Genomic DNA, 22,235 nt, shown 5'->3' with positions numbered 1-22,235 from the left:
CTCCGTAGTGTGGCTCTGCTCCGTGATATAAAAATAGCTTGCACCGACAATTAAAGGTAATGGACCTACTCCTAAAACTATACGGATTATGGCAATCGGCCAATTTGCCAAAATGTTGAACTATCCCTATAAAATGGCACTATACCTTCATGTTTGGTCAAAGCTGTATCTATAGCTCTGACATCTATTATATGAAATATTTGTTATTTCATTGATATCATTTATTGTTAAATTTTAGTGAAAACTGTCTCTATTTGCAGTGGCTACAAATTAGAACTATTACCAAGGCAAAATGCAGCACATGCAGTTTGTCTATGGCAGAGATTGCAGCCAGGGCAGCTGCAAAGCCAGGATGCAATGACTACAGAGCCACACAGCTCACTAGAAAGCGAAAAGAAGAGCAATATGTAAAATGAAAGCTAGCTTGTGAGATAGCCTTAGCTAAAACTAAAGATGTATTACTTAAACCAACACTAAGGAATATTTTCATAACTTTTGTGATGGTACATCGACTTACAACAGGTTGAATGACCCCTCTGTCATGGCCTGAGGGGGTCTACCGCCTTCACTGGCACTACTAAGCAGCTTTGAGGAGCATGGTGGGAACTCACTTAAGTTTCACTTTCACTTTCGCGAGTCACGAGGAGGGAGCAGGCAATGCGACACCTTTCCGTCGGATTGTGTATATGTGTTTACTGTGAAATGATCCACTGGTAACAGAAACTTAGTTTGGACATCTTCTGTTCATTTCCATGCACCGGGTGATCAGGATGTTTACGGCGCTACGCACTGGTGCTCATGGGAAATTGAGTCTTCTTTCAGGCAAAACACTACCACTTTGGGCCACTGGCGCCGCCAAACTCAACCAAAATTGAAAGTTCTTAAGTACTGCTTTAACTGTTAATCACAAGAAATTACAAAGCAAATTTAAAAATCAGCACCCACTAAAGGTCACAAACATTTTATCTCATTTTTGACTGTACTGAATTTATGTGATTTGATGTGGTTGTGGTTAACATCTTTACATAATTTCAAAGTCATTTTATAATTGGTAACAGATGTATTGGATCAGTTACTTTAGTTATTTGTTTTAGGGTTTTTTTTGTTAGCCTGTGTGGCCACAGTGTTAGTGTTTGGCTAATACAGTCTCTGGCTCTCTGTACTGACAAGGTTTTAGGTTTATCTAGCCCCTCCCCCAGTCTTCCATAGTTGACAGGATTGGTTCCTTGCATTTGTGACATATGAATGTATACCTGCATGATACAGTGGTACAGTGGCTAGCAATGGGGCCTCTAGCAAGGAGGTTCTGTGTTTGATTTGATTTTAATTCTTAAGCTAATGAATCTGTCCAAGAACCCCAGTTTGTCTAATAAGACCCAATTCATCTTACAAACATGCAACCAGATAAACATACAAACTTCAAATCACTTCTAACAATTCATGTAAATGTTAACATTTTTTCTGTGTTAAAATTCAATAACAGAGGCAACAATTCAAGGTCTTTTTTAATGACTATATTGACCTCTATATATTGTACAGAATTGACAGCTGAGACAATTGTGTTTAGTACTTGATAAAACTTAGTTCCAAATGACAACTTGATTAGGAAAAATACAAAGAAATGAAAAATGGTAAAAGTCTTACCATTGGCCTGAGAGGGTTGAACTCAGATGAACTGAAGTTGTCTGAGCACAGTGGTGCATTCAAATAAATTACAAAAAGTTGGTGTAATTTTCCCCAGGTTGATCACTGTCTGTAGATCGGCATTTACTCAACATTGTACTTCACTGACTGTGACTAATGGAGTTTATTGCGCATTGTGATTACATTGAGACACATAGTAATTCTATGAATGTAAATGTTTCTTTTGTGTGTGCGTGTGTATGTGTTCACTTCCCAGTGGTGAATACCCACTGTCTCCTGCATATTAGTTTTGAACCTTAATAAGCCCTTGCCTCTACTTGCCAGATGTGAAGGCTGGGAGAGAGAAAATGGCTTTCTTACACTTCAATTTCACGCATATTTTCTTTGAGGCTAATGAGAGCCTTAAATATGGTGCCAGACTTCAGGCTGCACTGTTGAAGGCTGACATTTTCACACACGGTGGCACCTTGTCACAGCGGATGAAGTCCTTCTACCTGGCTGTTGAGAGGTGTGTGTGTGTGTGTGTGTCTGTCTGTCTGTGTGTATGCCTTTTGTGCTCCGTGTGAATTTGGTATACTCGTCTGTCCCATTCAGAGGTGTTTGTGTTGCATGCGATTCTGTGTGCTTGCCTATGTATGGATGTTTTTACTCAGTATGGTATATTAAGTGGCAGAACAGAGCAAAAAAAAAAATCATAGTTGAGGAACATATAGTACAGCGCTTGCTCAGCTCTGTGTGCTCTGTATATTTGTGTAATGTAGCGCACATGTGTTTGTATGAGCAGATCTTCATGTATGTTGACTATATGTGCTAGTTCCTCAACATTTTTTTCTACCCTCTATAATTCTGTATCCCCGCTTCCTCATCTGGGCTGAACATAATAGTGATTCTCATGTAGATCTTCGGACAGGGAGCAGCTCTTGCAGATCTTTTCTCACCCCTATTTGCTTAACTCTTCACTCCATCTGCTTTATGTGGATCGGACCGTCGGGTGGTACATGATCAAATTGATTGTGATGCAATTCCTATTTAATCAATGCATCAGGACAGGGGGAAAATATGAAAATATAAACACTTGAAAGGACCTGCTCATCCTGTCAGCACTGTTGTCAACTCCCACAAAGCCTGAACAAATATGTCTGTCAGGTTGCTTACCTCTTTGAGAGCAGTCACAAAATGGACGTCAGAGGTAATTATATCTGGAGATGTGGAAGAGAAACTTTACCTGTGTGTGTGTGTGTGTGTGTGTGTGTGTGTGTGTGTGTGTGTGTGTGTGTGTGTGTGTGTGTGTGTGTGTGTGTGTGTGTGTGTGTGTGTGTGTGTGTGTGTGTGTGTGTGTGTATGAATACTTCCATATCCCATGTGGAATAAGGAGGAGCATCAAAGACCACTCCTCTCTGGTTGTTTATCAGAAAGCAATGTGTACAATGTGCATGCATGTTTTGTTTCATATACGTGCATCAGAAATGTGTTAGAATCTGTTAAAATTAAATGGCAAGATTGTGTAAATCACACAAGCGTGTAACAAGGAGTCTTATTCCTTCAAATTTAACCTAAATGACAGATTGGTGCTTTATGACACACTGCAATATCCAATTCCCTCTTATTAAAATAAAGCAACTTTTTTTCCCCCATTTGATTGTTTACTGTATCTGAGATCTCATGTTGCAGACTCAGCCTTATGCAGTATATGCCTTAGTTTAAGCCACTAGAACAACAGAAGAGGCTATTCAAGTGCCCAGCAGTGATGGTGTCTGTTTGCATGTCTGAATGTGTGTGTGTGTGTGTGTGTGTTTGCCTCCCACACGGCCCTGCTGCTGCCACTCACTGTAAACTAGTCTGCAGCTCGTCACAGACAGACGTTGACACACTCCCAGTCTAATGTGCTCATTAGGGATTGCACAGCACACACATAATTGATAGCCATGACACACACGATGCACACACACACATTATTGCAAAAAACAGTTTCCTTTTTTAATGCTGCAGTAGAAAACAAGGTTATATGAAGTCATATAATGGGGGTTCATTGTCAAGAACAACAACAACAGAAAACGAAAGAACGAAATGAAAAAGACTTACAGCACAGAATGCATAACAGTATCTGTGCTGTTTACATGCCAATATTTTACACATACTTTTTTTTCTTATTTCTCTACACTGGCAGCTGTCAGTTACTTCAGCAAATTAACTGCCAAAAATGTAGCAGAACTTGTCACTCAAGGGGGTTAGTGTAACCATGGTTACTTTTCATATCCCTAAAAGATAAAGCTGCAGTGTGGAATCATGGCAGAGCAATTAGACAGAACAAAACAAAACAAAACAAAACAAAACAAAACATAATAATAATAATAAAAATAATAATATTAATAATAAAGCAAAATACAACAATCAAAAAGGCATTCAACAATATGAAACAACCAAGAGTGCTTATAAATAACAGTTTACATGTGAAATATCTTCATAAAGTAACATCTTTTTTTGTACAACCTTTAATATCTTTTTAGTGTTCATACAGCGGCACATGTAGAGTAGTGTCTGGTAAAAAGAGTCTTTAACCCTTTGAGCACGAGTCGGGAATAAAAAGATTCACCTGTTGTCATCACTTTGTTATCTCCCTTTTTTTTCGTATCCTTTGATTAAATAACACATTTATAAAACTATTGTGCAAAACAATTTCATTTACGTCTTCATATACTGTGCACCAGCAGATAGTCATAATCCTTTTAAATTAAAAATATAGAAACGATGCATAATTTAGACAGGAATTAATATGTTTTTATATACATATTTTACACAGACCTGAATTAATATAGGTCCCTGATCGACCAAAGTAAAAGACATACAATTTTTTTCTTCTTTTTTACAACAATGTTTGTGTCAAGTCCTGTGAGAATTTTCCAGACAAGTATTAAGATGAAAACTAGCGTTAGACTCAGCATTCTCTATTTCTGAGAAACAGACATTGCAGACAGAATGCACACACTGTCCATCCAATTCTCACAATAGCTTCAATAATTCCCAATCTGAAATCTTTCAGTATATAGTGGATCTTAGGTGTAGAAGTGCTTTGACGTACTCAGAGGGTTAAATTTTAAATGCTGACTCCAGCACAAAAATGTTTTTTAGAAAAAAAGAAAAAGAAAAAGACAGAGCGAGCAAGAAAGAGTGAAAACATGAAGAGAAAAAATCATGGAAAGTGCACCAGATTTAGTTATAAAATGTTTAACTAAACTGTTTCATTTATGCATGCAGCTTATCACACCCCAGTGATGCCAAAATATAAAGGAACTTAATTTCCATGTACACAAAATACATACCACTTCATTTAGAATCTCTTTTTTTTTAAACCTTCATTTACTGTGTCCTCCCATAACAACCGCCTCCATCTGCACATTAGGAAAAAAAAAATCACTAGTCCTATGAAAGAACATCACATCACACTCGGATCATAAAATCGAGTGAGTTGACCAGAGTGAGTCTACCTCACACTGAAACAAAGACAAAAAATGCTACAATGCAAATTTTAAAACCATGTGCCAAAACACAAAGCAGTAGTTGTATGGCATCTTTGTGCAGTTCCATCATGTTAATAATCCTTTCCTTTGCTTTGCAAGTAATGTCTGTGAAAGGATAAAGACAGAGCAAGAAAGAGTGAGCCATTATGAAAGAGTGCAGCATTGTCCGCAGCTGGTGCTACTGTTTCTCCAGCTCACACACATACATGAGGTGGTCCTCAGGAGACTTCCCATGAGTCTTGCTCAGGTGAAGCTTGACCGCGTGCTTGCTCGCAAAAGTCCGGTTGCAGAGCTTGCACTGGTACATGGCCCCACCGTCGTCGTCGTCTGGGGAGGGTGATGGGGATTCAGTTGAGGGCAGAGGGGTGTTTAAGGATGAGGGCAGGGAGATGGGTAAGGAGGAGGGTATGGATGTGGGTAGTGAGGATGCTAAAGGGTGGCTGGATGAGTGAAGGTTAGAGAGCAGTTTTTCAGAAAGTCCTTTGGTGTGGCGATGTTGATGGTGTTGCTGCGATATCTGGCTTAGCAGCTGCTCCCCAGAAAGCTTGGCCAAGTCACGCAGACGGAAGCCCAAATGGGATTCCAAGTGACTGACGTAGGTGGATGGTGAGCGAATCTGAGAGGCGCAGTCACTGCAGAAGAACACTGGGTGACCTGAATCCAAGTTTTTCAAGAACTTTGTGCCACCAGTTCTCCTCAGCTGGTATTTGACATTAGCCAACCAATGGGATATTGTAGTCATTGAGAGGCCAGTGAAACGGGAGATGTGCATCCTCTCTTGTGGGCTCAAGTCCGACATTATGTACTTGCCATCATTTGTTTGTCTCAGACTGGAAGCAAACTGGGCCTGTAGGATGAGGAGGTGTTGAGGGTTCCAGTTGGACTGACGGCCTTTGCGTTTCTGGGCTGGTGAAACATCTTCTGTTTCTTCTTGTGTGATACCTTCGATGTCAGAGCGTTCTGACTGGCTGGTGGGTGTGGAGGACTTGGATACCGCCTGGCTTTCAGTCAGGTTCCTCAGCATGTCAGAGATGTCTGACAGGGCATTTTCTCTCAGAGGGGAGGTGGACATGAAGGAGGCTACTGCAGCTGAGGCTTTGGTCATAGTGACTGTGGAATGGGGGGGGATCGAGGACGGAGTGGAAGCAGTGGAAGAGAGAGTTGTCGAACTCAGAGAACCACCACTGCTGTTTTTGTCAGCATGTTTGCCTTTGGTGAGATCCATGGGTTGGTCATTACTTAGATGTTGCTGGTAGAAGTAGCGGTCTAAGTGGTCATTACTGGGCTTTTTGGTCTGTGCTGGTGGGGTGGAAGCAGCCACCGCTGCTTTCTCTGCCAGACTGTTGCTCATTTTGAACAGCATGCTCATAGGGTCAAGGGAGGGCAGGGCGGGCTTTGCAGCCTTACCAAGGTGGACGTTCATTACTGACTGCAGTGCACTGAGAGGATTGACAAAAGGTTGTTCTGGAGGTGGATGGTCTGTAATGATAGCTGTGCTGCCAGACAGGGAGGCAGGGAGGGGCGATGTCACAGCAGCTGATTCCACTCCATTTTCCACAGACTCTTTTATGGAAATATCCCCATTTGAATCTCCGTTATTGGATGCATTTCCATCTCCTACACCCTTTTCCACTCCATTCGTATTATCTGGGGTTTTACAGTTTCCCACTCGATTTTCTTTGGGGGACTCTCCTCGAGCTGAGTCCCCTGCCTCACTGTTGCAGGGTGAAGGTGTGGTACGTCTCCGAGGAGATCCTCTGGCAACACCACTGGGCTCTCTCATTTTCTCCTCAACCTTGGCCACTTTCTCTGTCACTTTCTTGACTAGTTCCTCCATAGCATGGAAGTTGTTTTTGGGCAATGGAGAGGTCTGGCGGCTGGGAGGGGAGAGTAGAGACTGGCTCTTACCAGTGGGTGAGAGGATCTCTCCTCCAGGAAACATATATTTCAGGGGAGAGTTCTTCGCAGAATTGCCCAGAGAGAGCTTCATTATATTTGGGAGCTGATAGGCAGCATGGATACTGGGATATCCACCCCAGCTTGGAGCGCCATTCTGTGCTTTGTTGATGGCTGAGGTCACTGTGTTCTCCAAGGACTTGAGGATGTCAAGACCCCCTTTTGGACTTTCGTCTAGATCCTCTTCAGTCAGATAACTGTATTTTGAAGAAATATCAAACTTCTCCTCAGTCTCCTCCTCAACTCCTACCTTCTTCTCTTTGTTGATATTGTTACCGTTGTTGATGATAGGCTCTTTAGTGCATTCCTCCTCCTTCTCCTCCTTTTTTATCTCCACAGCCATGGCAGTGGGGGAGATGCTGGTTGGAGGAGGCACAGGGGCAGGTGGAGGGGAGAAGGTTGTGGCAGCTAATGGAACAGACTGGACCTTTTCTTCAACTGTTGAATTGGACGTGGGGACTGAGGGCGGCGACTCTATAATGGGTTTGCCTTTCTTAATAGCAGAATTGGTGACTTTAATAAAGTGTCCAGTCACCATCATGTGAGCGGTTAGCTCTTGCAGTGTGTCATGAGAGCTGCCACACTCCATGCATTTGAGGATCTGTGACTTCCTGGACTCAAACTGCCAGGCATAGCTGGCACCGTTCTGGTGCCCATATCGGTTGTTAGGTGTGATATAAGGGTTGGTAACCCTCTGGAGTATGTCGTTGGAGTCATTGAGGGAGGTGGACTTGGGAGTGGTCCCTCCATTAGAGTCAGGTGAACTAGGGATGTCTAGTTCGATAGGTGCTCTCTTTCGAGCTGTGGAGATAATCTTAGCTGCCACCGGTGTAACAGGCTCTTTCAGAGGCACTTTCTGGTAGTGTTTCGTCTTGATCATGTGGACACTTAGGTCCTGCAGGGATTCAAACGAGTGCCCACAGTACATGCACTTCAGAACCTTTTGTGCATCCTCTTTCCCTTCCATCTCTAGCAAGGAACGCTTCCTGGGCTTTGACCACCGTTTAGCACCTTCACCGTCAGTCTCATGGTTATCATCGCGGTAGTGGCCTGTCTCATTCATGTGCACTGTGAGCTCGACTAGTGTGTCGTAGGCTGCACTGCAGTCCTTACAGCGGAATTTACTGGCACCAGTGAATATGGAGCCATAGAGTTTGGAGCTCTGTCGGTACAGTTGGACGGTACTGAAGAGGTTGGGTTCTGTAGATGCTGTGGATACAGCCACCGTGGGGTGTTGAACCAGGGCCAGTCTGTTGTGGTGGTTCTGTGAGGCCTGTTGGAGGGTTTTAGCCATTGCTGTCTGGTGCCAGTCATAGCCTCCACTCCCACAGCTACTGCTACTGCTGCTGCTACTGCTGCTGCTGTGACTGCGAGGGGGTTTTTCTGGAGGGGGCTGGCTCAGGTTCAGATTCAGTGTAGACCAATATGAGTTGGTCAGGAAAGAAGTGTAAATGGCCTTCATCTTTTCTAGGCTGTCAGCTACAGACCCTGTTGTTGCTAATGTGGCCTCCTCTCCACTTACTACGGCAGTGGCATTGGCAGCGACAGCGGCCATCATAGCAGATGTGGAAGACAGTGACAGGGCATTTGAGGGGTCTTTTGAGGGGAGGACGTCATCCTCATTTTTAAGCGAGGAGCTCTCAAAATCAGACATTCTGTCACTGGCTTCGCTCACGTGAGACTCACTGTCCAGCTCCTGACCAGAGAAGTCAGCAGGGTTGGGGGAGTCATGGAAGCCAGTGGATCCTGGCCTGTCCTTGAGAAGGAAGTCCTTGTCCTGACATAGGAACTTGGCGGCAGGTTCCTCCCCTTCTTGAGCCGAGTCATCTCCATCCAGGTCCTCATCCAACAGGGCTGCTTCCTTCTCATCCTCAGGGACATATGCTGCTCAGACAGAGAGAATAAAACAGAGAGAGAGATTTGTTAGAACCACTTTGACAGCATATCTAAAAGGAGATTTTCCATTCCATATTCCCTTTTTTCATCCCCAAGTGGAGGACTGATAGAAACGCAAGATCTACATTCACACTGGAGGAATCGTCCAGTGACATTTGCAGACAAAGTCTTTCCTATCATAAACACTTGTTGTACTTCTTTTCAAACTTCCCTGTTTTTACATTGACATCGTTTTAAATTGGAATCAAGTTGCAACCCCCTCCCAATCTCTCTCTCCACCCCCAGGTCTTTGTTCCGTATTGCAGAAAATCAGAGACAGCATGAGAGAGAGAGAGAGAGAGAGAGAGAGAGAGAGATGGAGAATGGAAAGAGAAAAATGGAGGGAGGGAAAGGGGAAAATGTGTCTTCAAATAGAACTTGCCACCTTATTCTTCTCAAGGGGCAACAGCTTGAAATTAAAACTAAATTTGAAATTAATGAAGCACATTCTGGCGGTGGCATTCGTTTCTGAAGTAATAAATTACTTGTATCAACCTCGGAGACAGCGGTTCCTGTCTGTCAATTAATATGTCTTACGCTTCTTCTGCAGACTGTAATGCATTCCCTAACAGACACACTCGCCATTTAAATTAAGCATGCATTTTCACTCATTACACTGCTCAGCCCTCGCCTCCTCGTAAATAAAAATGAATGTATGTACGTTTGCCTGCGACAAATCTCTCCCCGCAAAACCCATTTGCTTCAATTACCAAAGATTAGAAAAAGTTTAGAGTTATTATTTACAGTTTAGCTTCGGGGACTGGGCTTGAGGCTTTCAATTTATATTCAAATCCCTCTCGTTTAAGATTAATACAATGGAAATCATACAGAGAAAAGATGTATCAAGACAAATCACAGTCTCGCTTCTTTGTACATCTATGAATGTTTTCTTTTGTTAATAAGTCTATCAAAAGGATAAAACAACATCAGATGAGAAATGCTGCATGCTCACACTTTGAGATTAAGGCTGCATTACTAAATAACAGCTGAAGCAATGCACAAGCATATGCAGAACAGCTATAGTGGCAAAGCTGAGAGTGTAGGTGTGAACATCAGTGGGCTTGTGCCTAGCATTCCTCTTTGTAACAGGTCATCACTAACGTGGTATGTAAACATGGAGTGAACCGGTCAGTGGGAAGGGTGTGGCACAGGAGCACACACTCCCTCATACATTTTTTTTTTGACAAAAAAGGCTGAAACATATACAAAACTGTGCTACTGCTATGATGACAATGCACAGTGAAATTCCTTATAAACAATAAAAAGGAGAAAAATAAGGCAACTACCGTACGTTGAAAACAAAACTCAAAATAATGCCTACAGTTATGTGAGAGAGAAGGCTTGAAAACACTGGAAAGTACTGACTACCAACACACTTCAGCTGTTGCCAACTCCCATCCATTACTGAGCAGTGCAAATTCTCTGTGTGTGTGTGTATGTATGTGTGTGTGTTTGTGTATGTGTTAGTACTGCATCAGCAGCAACACAGAGAGGAGTCTCTGTCATTGTCAAGCCACTGGTTGCCATCGGCGATGATACGACACTGCCGTGGGATAAACAGATGCACAGAGACACAGATATCCCAGAGCCCATCACACACGCACGCACACACACAAACACACATGCATTAGTTGTACTGTAACTGCTGTAGTATAACAACTCTTTGCCTTCAGGCAATCTCAGGAGCTTCTCTGTTGAACATGCAGTCTGCTTCAGTGTTAACTACAACAGAAAGCATCCATTTGAAACACCTCACATATGTTATCTTGTATTAAATGCTATTATATGCAATTAAAAAAGTGCAGGGTCACCTTATCCCTATCCAGACTGCATCACTTACCTTTGTTAATATTACTTAATTAAAGTACAAGAATCTTAAAACCTTGATGATCCCTTTCAACTGTATGTTTCAACATTTTTGGATTTAAAAGATTATCTAAAACACACACACACATAGACTCTCATCTTTCCTTGTCTCTCTCTCCCCCGTTCTGTCTCAGAGACACATCCACCCGCCTGCACATACGTGCAGCCAAGCAGACCCACATGTACATGCCATCTGTTCTGAATCAGCCAAAACGACAGCTGTTTAAGAGAACAATGCTCTGGCTGAGGAAACAGACGAACACAGCAGCCCGGTGCTCTCATCAAGGCCAAACATCAATGTGAAATCTCCTTTAAAACACAACACACACACACAACACACACACTTGGTTTCAAATTAACTGCCTTTGTGTGATAAGAACAGCGTGTGTAATTGCAAGTGTGTGTGGTTATTTGTGTACCTTGTGTGTGATATGTATAGAGACGCATGCAGAGGATCAGGGAGAAAACAGCGGGACCAGGATGAAACCTCGGTGTGTAGGCTACATCCACCTACATGAAGCGCACAGCTGATTTCTGTACTTGTTTGAAGCAGATGATGTTAAAATATGGAAACATTTTAACATCTATCCATCCTGCCATCCACTGGCTATACGGCTGTGCAGGAATCAGGATAGTGAGGCGGCTGGAGCCAATCACAGCTGACATAGTGCCAGGGTGGGGGACATGTCGCCAGTCTATTACAAGACCAACATATAGAGACAAAAAACCTCACACACTTACATTCACACCTAGTGCCAATTTAGAGTCACCAAAATTGAGAACCCCCACAGGAACAGGGAGAACCTACAAGCTCCACACAGAAAGTACCCCCCGGTTTGGGGTTCGAACCTAGTGTGGAACAACAGTGGTAACCACTGCAAGACCATTTTTTAGTGTTAAATTACAATAATAAAATAACCTGTATTGAAGCATCCGCATTGGCAGTTGAGATTCAACCACATGTTACAAAACATGCATACAGCTGATTATAGTTTCAATAGTCCCTATATTCATATTATTAATAATATGTGCCTCACTGTAGTGTCTTTTGTTAAAGGTGGCTTGTGTAGGTTAATTTTGAACCTGTCTTCTTTCAGTGTGTTACCACCCACCAAAAGCTTGCTGGCAGTTGCAAAGGGTAACATGAAATGGATATTATTACACTTTTTTTTTTCATACACGACACAGTGATACAGGCTTTGATGTCTCTTTTTTTACTCAGCTCGGGTACATTTACATTCAAACCACTGCCTTTTGGTGTGGCAGAAGATGGACATTTGGACAATTTGTTTAGCTTTTTTTTTTTTTTTTTTTTTTTTACAATTGCAATCAATTATTTTTTATTTTTCTTCATTTTAATTATTTATTTATTTATTTTTTGATAAAAGTCAAACGTGTCAGAACAAATGAGGCGATATAGCCCTGGTAAAAAAAACACCATACACAACACAATTATCAATTATAACATTTAAGGAATCCTATTCAAACTAATTCATTTTAATGATTAATTAAAACTGGATAATCCTGATCTTTCCTTACATGCCCTGCTATCTGCATCAGTACTCCTCACTAGGAATCATTGATGCACACCTCACGAACCAGCAGACGCATCAGTATCATCAACATCATCACACAAAGGTTTCAGTGTGTGTGTGTGTGGGGGGGGGGGTGAGGGAATGGGTCACTCTGTGCCTTATCCATTATTGTGTTTATTGTAGTAACAAATGCAGTCAAATAAAGCTGTGACAAAATTTATGGTGCAAATCAAAGGGAAGAAGGAGAACAGAGACACCACATTTATTATGTGGGAGAAGCAGAAGAGACTGAGGGGAGAGGAAGAAGAGGAGGGAGGAAGGGTTTGGAAAAAAGTCAAGACTGGGGCCACACACACACACACACTGCACATGCAGAGATGATCCCCAAGGCCACTGGCTTAGGTCCAGGCTGCAAGGTTCACAACACTATGACCGAGGATAGTGAGACAAATATGGAGAAACACATCTGCGCAGACACACACACACACACACAATCTCACGCGCACACGTAAAAACCACTGGAGTAGAAGAAGCCAGGGCCAATCGCACCAGGTATGCAGGTGCTCTTTTAATTAGTGGAGGAAGAGAGAGGGAGGTAGAGAGAGTTCCAGATGAATTGTCAGCAGGGAGGAAGAGGTGGTTTGATCTTGTTTTCAGGAGAACGGGCAAGGAGAGATTGAAACTGAGGCAAGAAAAGCAAACACCACAGTGGTTTCTGGGAGAGGTAGAAATGGTTCTTGACATCTGAACAAAATTACAAATCTGTCATATAATAGCAAGTTGGAAGTAAATGATCACTTTGGATTTACAGCCATATCAAAAACACTTAGAAAGAGCTGTGATTGTGAACTCTGTCTCTGTGTTCCTGTCTGAGGAAATGCTTATGCACTCTGCAGATGTTATGATGTTAGGAAACAGTTTATCATGCTTATATAACCACTTAACAGCCCTATCAGACACACTGGCACGTCAGCGCTGTTTGTTTACACTTCTGCTTAGACCTCGCAGTTTCAGCATACGTGCACGCATATGTGTGTGCGCGTGTGCACGTGTGAGAAACAGTGAGAGACAGATTGTCCACATCAGTCTCATGTGGGGCAACATTTTTGTTGAGAAACAGATGCAGACAAGTCTCTTGGCCCGGGATGAAAGTGACCCCTTCCACCCCACACATCCCAATTTTTCCACTTGCACACGCTATATGTGAGCGTATTTATACATATTTGTGTGTGACATGCATCCACCCTGCTGCCATTTCCCACTTAATGAGATCCTATAATCTCCACCCTCACCTCCCTCCCGTCCTCATTTCCATCCCTCCCCAATCACCAGTGCAACCCACGTTAATGAAGTTAATTGAATCTGAGATCGATAATGCTTAATTATTGTGATTTGACATGCACAGACAAATTGGTGGGATAGCTTCTGTCTGCGTGTGTGCGTGTGTGTGCAGAAAGAGCAGTTAAAGGGCCATGTTTCTCTGCGCTGAGTGCCATGGGATTGGTGAGGCATGCCATTGATCTCCAGAGGTGTTCGATCGACCTAGACGCCTGAGGAATTGAGCTGTTCCTTGAACCAGCTACATGACTTACCAGAGTTGCAACATATTTACAGTATCACTGGAATATGACATAATGTCCTCCCAACTGACACACTATGTAGTGAGAGATGTACGCATACTTGTAATGCAAAAATCATACAGACTTTACCACAGGGAATCTCTCTCACTTATAAAATCTAGAGCTAAAATTGGTAGTTGGAAAATAAAAATGAACAACAATACTAACGATACTTTGTCTATCAAGTTAATAATAAATATATGTTCTTTGACTACTTTAAGGGCTATAACGATATATAAAAGTAATAATGTAACAAAGGTGCTTAGTTTAACACAATGAAATAAAATGTTTTGCTTATAACATTAACTCCCATATTAATAGCTGAACTCCTTTACCATGTCCTTTTCTTTTTTCCTTTCTGTCCTTCGTGCTCTTATTGTCTCTATTGTTAGTTTGTAGGCTACCTTACTTGCTGGCTCCAGTCACAATGATTGGCTGAGTAATGCAACATAACCAGGGCGGCACGGTGTCCAGGTCCTTTCTGTGTGGAGTTTGCATGTTCTCCCCATGTCTGCGTGGGTTTCCTCCGGGTATTCCGGTTTCCCCCAGCACTAAAAAAAACATGCCAGCTAGTCTGATCCTCCAGTCAGTGCCCCTGACCAAAGGCACTGGCTCATAATCTGGAGTTGGTCCCCGGGCGCTGCACCGTGGCCGCTGGGTTAAATGCAGAGAAAGAATTTCACTGTACTAGCTGTATATGTGACAAATAAAGTACCTTTACCTTTACCTTTACCTTTACCTTTACCAGGGCTATAAAGAGCGGAAAAGCTGCATCAGTAACTGATTATAGGTTTGAGTTCATGGTATCGTATTAGTGACCCCTGCTCTACTTTATAAAGAGTGCAGTGTATATTATATGTATATTATACCTTATAATGTATGCATGCTGCATTTTTCATTCATTCATTCAAGGTTGTATTACAAACTGTTTGTATTGACAATGCTGTACTAATCTTGTAAGATTTATAGGTGTAAGGTATTTGTGTTTTTTGTTTAAGGTATCCCTCGAAAATGTATATTTGTCTTTTTTTCAGACCTATATCTGTATGTGCTGTACATGAATTATTTTTATATGGAATGAGCACTGTGCTGATAAGTGGTAATGAACAGCACGATAGTCCGAAATATGCAAAATGCCTTTCAAAAAAGCTGAGATAATATTAGCATATACAGCACATAGTGGCAGTGGTGTTAGCGAGGGAGAGGGAGAGGGAGGATGAGAGAGGGGAGATTAGATTTGGAGTGGCAACAGTTAGTGTGTCTGTCTGCAGCTGCAGCCGCATCGCAACACACTGGAATACTGCAATTATTCAGAAACACAGATCCTGCTCTACCACGCTTGTGTATGTAAACTTAAATGTGTGTGTGTGTGTGTGTGTGTGTGTGTGTGTGTGTGTGTGTAAGAGCAGTGTTAGCTTGGCTAATCATCTCCCCATGCCACTCAGCTGGGGAGCTGCTGACAGTGTATTTACATGGTGCTGTTACAGGGCCAATACAAGAGTGTGTGCCTAGGTTAGAGAGCTACTGACACACTCACTGATGCGTGTGTATGTGCTGTATTTATACATATGTAGTACAGTGGAAACGGGTGATCACAGTTACAGTGATCAGCCTTTTTTATGGATCAAAAGGTTTGGGACAGGTTTGGGTCATTACCATACAAATGCTACTTTAATAAGTTGCTTATAGTAATATAGCAGTCTGCTCATGTCAGGAATTTTCATACATGAAAATATTAAGTAAAATAAAACTGTTGTAGCCTTCTACTGCAAGCTGTCATAAAATCTGGCTGTGTGTAGGAGATTTTTGGAGCCACAGTAATGACTGGGAACAACCAGCCCTGCCTGCTCTCCCTACATAGATGTGAATGGCTGTGTGTGTGGAGTGTAGCCTAATGCTTTCACCTTGACCATCCAGTCCAGGCTTGGAGAGGGTGATGTCATGGTTAGTGTTTTTTTTTTTAAACTGTAGTTAAAATAGTAAAATAGTTCATAACCTGCATAAGAAATAGAGACAAAAGAGAAAAAAAAGTGTTTATATAGATCACAGATGTAATCACTACAAGTAGGCTAGTTTATATTTATTAAGCAAAACAGATTTGACTTTCCACAATTCACAATATCATCTCAGATTAGTTTGTCTGAGACAAAACTAACGTAAAGCCTAAACACTGACTTTTATAAGTGATTCAATTTTTTTTAACTGTGGCAAATGTGTCTGTATGTGTTAGAGTTGTAGTGGGAAAAAAAGCTGAATTCAGTTATTTATAAAGAATGATAGCAAAATTGTAAGGAAGTGTTTTCCAACTAATTATCAAGTCAGGATTTCAAGCTAAGTCTGACTCTTGGCATCATAAAGGCACATGAGAAAGGTGAACATTTTACACCCTCACACACGCAATTCAGAGGACATTATTTTGACTTGAACTCATTTCCAGGAGACTTGAACTAACCATAACCCTAACCCCATATTTTAAAGAGTGTCTGAAAAGAACACTGTACAGTATATTTCCTATTAATGGTAAGTTATATGAATAAATCATGACAGTACTGGCCAAATTCAGATGATGCGATACGAAAGCTGAGATAATGACTGAGTCAGCACTCATGCATTATTGTGAATACATGATGCATATTGATAGAAACCCCTTTAAAGTTCTGAATCTGCTGCAAGTCCAATAAAAATTAAATCTTAATTACTAACTGAATGAAATGAACAGGAAGAGGATTTAATGTGTGCATTAAACACATCTTGAATCTGATGCCCTGACAACCAGGCGGCCACTTAGGGAATCCATGTTAAATGTGATGTTAAGGATTCACTCCAAATGCTGGTGGAGGCTACTGTTGGATTTCAGTAAAGAGAAAACCATCAACTATTTCTATATCTCCTCAGTCAGCAACTAGCATTAATTAGCCCCTTTGTAACATATTTGTATTTAATTTTGTTGCAAAATGTTGTGGGCTGGCCTTACATTCAATGTTTGCATTCAAATAGAAAAACGTACCAACACTCTGAGCCATCAGCTTGCAAGATTTTGCGCACATCATGTATTGGAGTTGTTAAATTGATGGTTACAATTACTAATATATTACACATGATATTAATAGTAACTAATCTGACATCTGTGTTCTGTAGTCTGACATGTGTTTGAAGGTACAGTCGCTCTGAAAAGGTTGCTAATGGAAAGTGTAGCAACTTTGTAAGTGAATGACCACAAATTATAGAGCACCTCACGGGAGAAGAGGATCCTTATTTAATCAGACATTTACAATGACTCTATCGTCTGCATTTCCTTTCATTTAAAGTGGGACAGTAGTAACAGTACTAACAGTGCTGATTCAATTAAGCCCCGTAGAACATTGTATATCTGGATTTAGATTTTAAAAAACAACCAAACAAAAAAAAAAATCTTACACACACATCAGCTGGTGATTGTCAAAGAATGATCCTCTGCTCGGTCCTTTGTTATTCAGATAGCTTCCACTTGGAGCAGACAAACTCTCAAAGCCCACAGGGTAGCCTGAGGTCACAAGTTCTCATCCCCGGGGACGTGTGAATGTGTGTAGGCCCTATGTGTGAATGTGTGTATGCACAAAAAGAAAACAGTGGGTCGTTCAGAGAGCAAGATCCATCATTTTCACCTTCTCTTCACTGCAGTCCATCCTTGCTGTTCCTCTCTCTTACCACCATTTTCTGCTCCCCCACGTACAAGTTGGCACACAACACAAGAAATTGCAACTATAATAATAAATGTAAATATCGCAATGGACAACACTCGCTCTACGCTAGCAACGGGTACGCAGTAATGCCATTGCTTTTGCACTTTGAGCGAGATTTGCTAAAATAAAAAAAGCATACTCGTGTATGTTCTCTGTTTCCATGCACACTGTCAGAAACCCACACAGCCACACTCTCTTTGCAGTGCAGTCTGGTTAGTTGGTGGGTATCTATTACCTGACAGTCTCCTCTGATCTCTTTGGACAGCTCTGATCAAAAGATGTCATCCGACCTACTCGACTGGGCTCGCTAGGGAAGTTAGCAGCGAAGAACATTTGTGTGTATGTGTGTGTGTGTGTGCGTGCAAGTGTGTGAAGTGTGTGTTTTGGAGTAAATCACACAGTGGTCTGGGTGTAAATAAAATGACAGGATCACTTTAAGGTCCTGTCAAGTTGGCAGGAGGCGATTATGATAACGCCTGCTCTGTTCAAACGCAAACGGACACACTTAAATTCACTGGCCGGAGCTTAATATACATGATATAGCTCTTTTTCTGTCTCTTCCTGCCTGCCTGTGTGTCTCTTCTTTTTTTCCTTTCATCTCGTGTGCAAATAATGTTTTTTTTTCAGTTTTTTTTTGTATTATTGCCGCTGCAGGCCTGAGGTACATCTGCTGAGAACAGATTGAAAGCAAATGTAAGTCAAAGACGTTTAAATCTGTATAGACCAACAGGATGCACGTGTGTCAACTCATCATCCATACACACACACGCACCAAAACCTCCTACATCTAAAAATGAAATGCATAGAGAAATATTCCCAAAAGTGAATTAGTGAAAACAAATCAAACACAGATGTAAAAGAGCAGTGGCGAAGCTCTGTCTGAGCAATAAAAGGTGTGAAATGTGAAGGGGTCTTATAGAGGGAGAGAGAGAGGGGGAAAAAAACAGCTGGCAATAAAGCTGGAAAACAGCACTGCTCCAAGGCAATTTAGACTGCAAAACACAAACCATTAAGTTTGTGCATTATCTTTTAATTTAATCTTGAATGATTTATAATCCATCACGCAAGGCTTCAACCATATCCAATTATTCTCTGCTGCTTGATTGACAACAAAGGTGATTTATTAAGCTAATAAAAACTGATGTGCTCTCCACTTGCTCTGAAAATAACCAGCCGGACCGAGGGCTTACACACACACACACACACACACGTACACCTCTCAATCCTAAGAGGTATAGGATCAATACCCTCTGTGTCCACAGATGTTTATTTATACAAGTGTGTGCTTTTTTGTATACAACGTTAAAAGTGTGTGTGGGAACCCCTTTTGAAAAACCACTTAAGTATCCGTTGACTTGAAAGAGAAATCAGTCTCTGTCCGTCCCTGCCTCTCTCATGCTGTGCTAGAAATGCTGGAAATCAAAATGTCAGGCGTAGTGACGAGCAATGGTTTCTCCCTATGCAAGGCCGAGTGATTATATTAGGCTTTAATTCCTCCATCCACGGCATATATGTCATCTTAGTCTCTGCTTTATCTGCTAATGTTACGCTCAATCACTTGATATTAATGGAAAAACAGAGAGCTTGGGGCCCCCGTAATGGTGGCATGTGTGTGTGTCTTTGTTGATGAGCAAGCAGGGTGGGGTGGGATAGAGGGGGTTAACGGTCTAGAGTTCACATGCATATCAATGTAGGAGAGTGCCATTAAGAAATATTAGCATGTTTACAGCGCCAATGCCGTGTATGGGGGGGGGCTCATTTAATGAGGCTTAGAGTCACACAGGCTTCAGTGTGGCTGCACGTGAGCGCACACGCACACACACACACACACACACATACACTCAGGGGCCTTGTTTTCAATGGCTTTCCAATTCCTGTACAAAAATGGAGGTATGATTGTCGTTTATGCTGACATGTTTGAAAATGTGGAATTTATGAAGCTGGCTTTTAAGGCGACTGTCCGAATTAGACTTGTAATACTATATTTATTAGAAACAAATGTTCTGAGGAGCAGAGGAGGATGAGAATGATCATATGAAGGGAGGAGAGTTTGCCTCAGTTTGCCATAAGGTTAGGATAAGGGTTAAGCAAGGTTAAATGTTCAAGAGCTAGACAGGTTCTGCAATCTTACACTTTCAGTGTCTTTTATTTGAGTGTTGATCTATAACAGGCCATATTTTACAGTTTTTAAGATTCAAAAAAACATCTTGGTGTAGTTTTACATATCCTCTCAGGCTTCTCTCTGTAGCTCTCGTAACTACTGTTCACTGAGCCAATCAGAAGAGAGGAGGCTCTGAGTGTCTCATCTGATTGGCTGAGCGATCAAATAAAAAAGCCGGTTTCAGGTAAATCACTCAAAGAAATCATATTCTCCAAGCCTGGGTCCAGGTGGGTTGGGCTCAGTTGCATGGCTGAGAAAGACTACTGCTTTGTTGCGACATCACAAAATTACAGAATACCTGACGACTGGTTTTAAGAATAAATACAGGCTGTGTGTCTTTCTCTGTGGACTGAGGCCTTGATACTTTAACAGTGTTAATACAGAGCCTATATCTGTTCCATAATGAAAAAAGACGCAGCCATCCACATTTATACAATGTGAGACATTTAAGAAATGAATGTGGTTAATCGCAGTGCACATAGAGGCATAATATTACTATACCTCTATATGTACAGACAAATGCGAAATGACTAATTTCCTGGCCTATATGCTCCAGCTACGTGAACAGGGAGAACCGTTCTCTGCTCATTCTGTCCTAAGAAGAACTTTCTGCACAGCATACATCACCAAAAAATTGCACTGACATATTTTCCTGAATTTCAAAATAAAAACAGTCGATATATGTTAAACTGTGTGATAGCAGCACCATGGACACAAAGAAAACAGAAGGTCTCCGCATACTCAGACAGCCTCACTCTTTGTCACTTCACTCACTTCACACATTAGTTATTGAACTGACTCATTTCACTGTCATTAACACCCTCGCAATTATTTTCCAAATATATCACACTAAACTTCAGTGCTATTTATTCTCAGTGCAGTGTCTGTTCTTGTGTTTTGCTTTGGCAGCAAGTGCTTGTTCATCCCATGCCAATACACACAACATGACTTGAATAGAGAAAGAGAGAAAAACACAAGCGACAATTAAGTTCCACAGTATAGTTACTGCACACAATTAAAGAAAAAAATAGAGTAAATAAAAAAAATTAAAAAATCTAACAGATACATTGAAACAAGTATGGAGCATAATTTGAATATTCTGCCCTACAATTACATTTCAACCTTTCTTTTTATTCTAATTTTTTAAACCTGTTAAAAAAAATCAGCCCCACAAGTAGTTACATAGTTTTAGGGGGAAAAAAACCTATGTTTCCATATCGATATTGTAGTTTAGGGACTCTCTGCAAGTAACTCATCACCAAAGGCTTGCTGATTTTTCTACTCTTTAACTTCTCCCTCTTCATCATCTTTGTAGTAACATGCAATTAAAATGCAACATGAGAAGCATAGATAGTTTTAAAGCAAGCTTTTTTCCATGGCTTTGATATGTAACATGCTGTTAGCATGTTAGTCTGACTGTGCACATGCCACATGATGGATCAAGCCTTCAACACCTTTCCTCTTGGCCATGTTTTTTAGTGTGTCTCTATGTGTGTGTTGGTCGGGGGCGGGGGGGGGGGGTTCAGTTTCAAAGCACTGGATGTATGTGTCTGTGACAGTGTGCGTGTTTCTAGTAGTAAAAACACCACACAGAAATGAATGAATTATGTCAGGAAGGAAACCAGCATGTAATTAGGCCTGAGTACCAGGAAAAAAGGGCTTTTTAATGTCATGCATACTATGTCAAAAGGGTGTGTGTGTGTGTGTGTGTGTGTGTGTGTGTGTGTGTGTGTGTGTGTGTGTGTGTGTGTGTGTGTGTATGCACCACAGTATATAAAAGTACCCACATGACAACGTCATCCAGGCTACAGGTAGAACAAGAAGGCAAACAAGGCCTCGTCTAACCACACATCCTCAGAGCGCTGGCAACTAAACCTTTAGGGAAGACATAAACATGCATATAACACTGAGTCCAAGATGCATAGAGATGAACTGAGAAGAGATGATGTGACTTTTGAATATTCTGGGTTCTTTTTAAATTTCTGGACAGTTTTTTATGTAACATTTACCAATTTATCAATGGACAAAAATCTAATTCATTGCACAACTCTTAAGATACCAGCTGTATTTCTTCTGTCAACACAACTTAAATGTCAATATGACAACTGTAGATTTTATGGCTCTTTTGCATAACATTGGTTTTAATGTTATTTCAGTTTAATCATGTAAACTGCTAATAATTGCAGAATATTAACTGATGTGACTGATAGATGTGTGTATGTGTGTGCCGTGTGTGTGTATTGAAGATGGTACACATGTGTGATGGCCACTGTGTTATA

General features: G+C 41.4%; 1 protein-coding gene across 1 annotated transcript in view; it reads right to left on the bottom strand.

Annotated features, from left to right (window-relative positions):
- Positions 1-3,596: 3,596 nt before the first annotated feature.
- tshz3b (teashirt zinc finger homeobox 3b) overlaps positions 3,597-22,235 on the bottom strand; it is a 39,051-nt gene continuing 20,412 nt past the window's right edge. The window contains exon 3 of the mRNA XM_085767644.1: positions 3,597-9,002. Coding sequence (XP_085623770.1) covers positions 5,341-9,002 — 3,662 coding nt within the window. The 3' untranslated portion in view covers positions 3,597-5,340. The remainder of the gene's footprint in view (positions 9,003-22,235) is intronic.

Source organism: Trachurus japonicus, chromosome 3 (genome assembly GCF_045865225.1).
Source record: "Trachurus japonicus isolate A0001 chromosome 3, Traja_1.0".
NCBI lineage: Eukaryota > Metazoa > Chordata > Actinopteri > Carangiformes > Carangidae > Trachurus > Trachurus japonicus.
The sequence above is the reverse complement of the archived record's forward strand: the minus strand, read 5'-3'. Positions and strand labels throughout refer to the sequence as shown.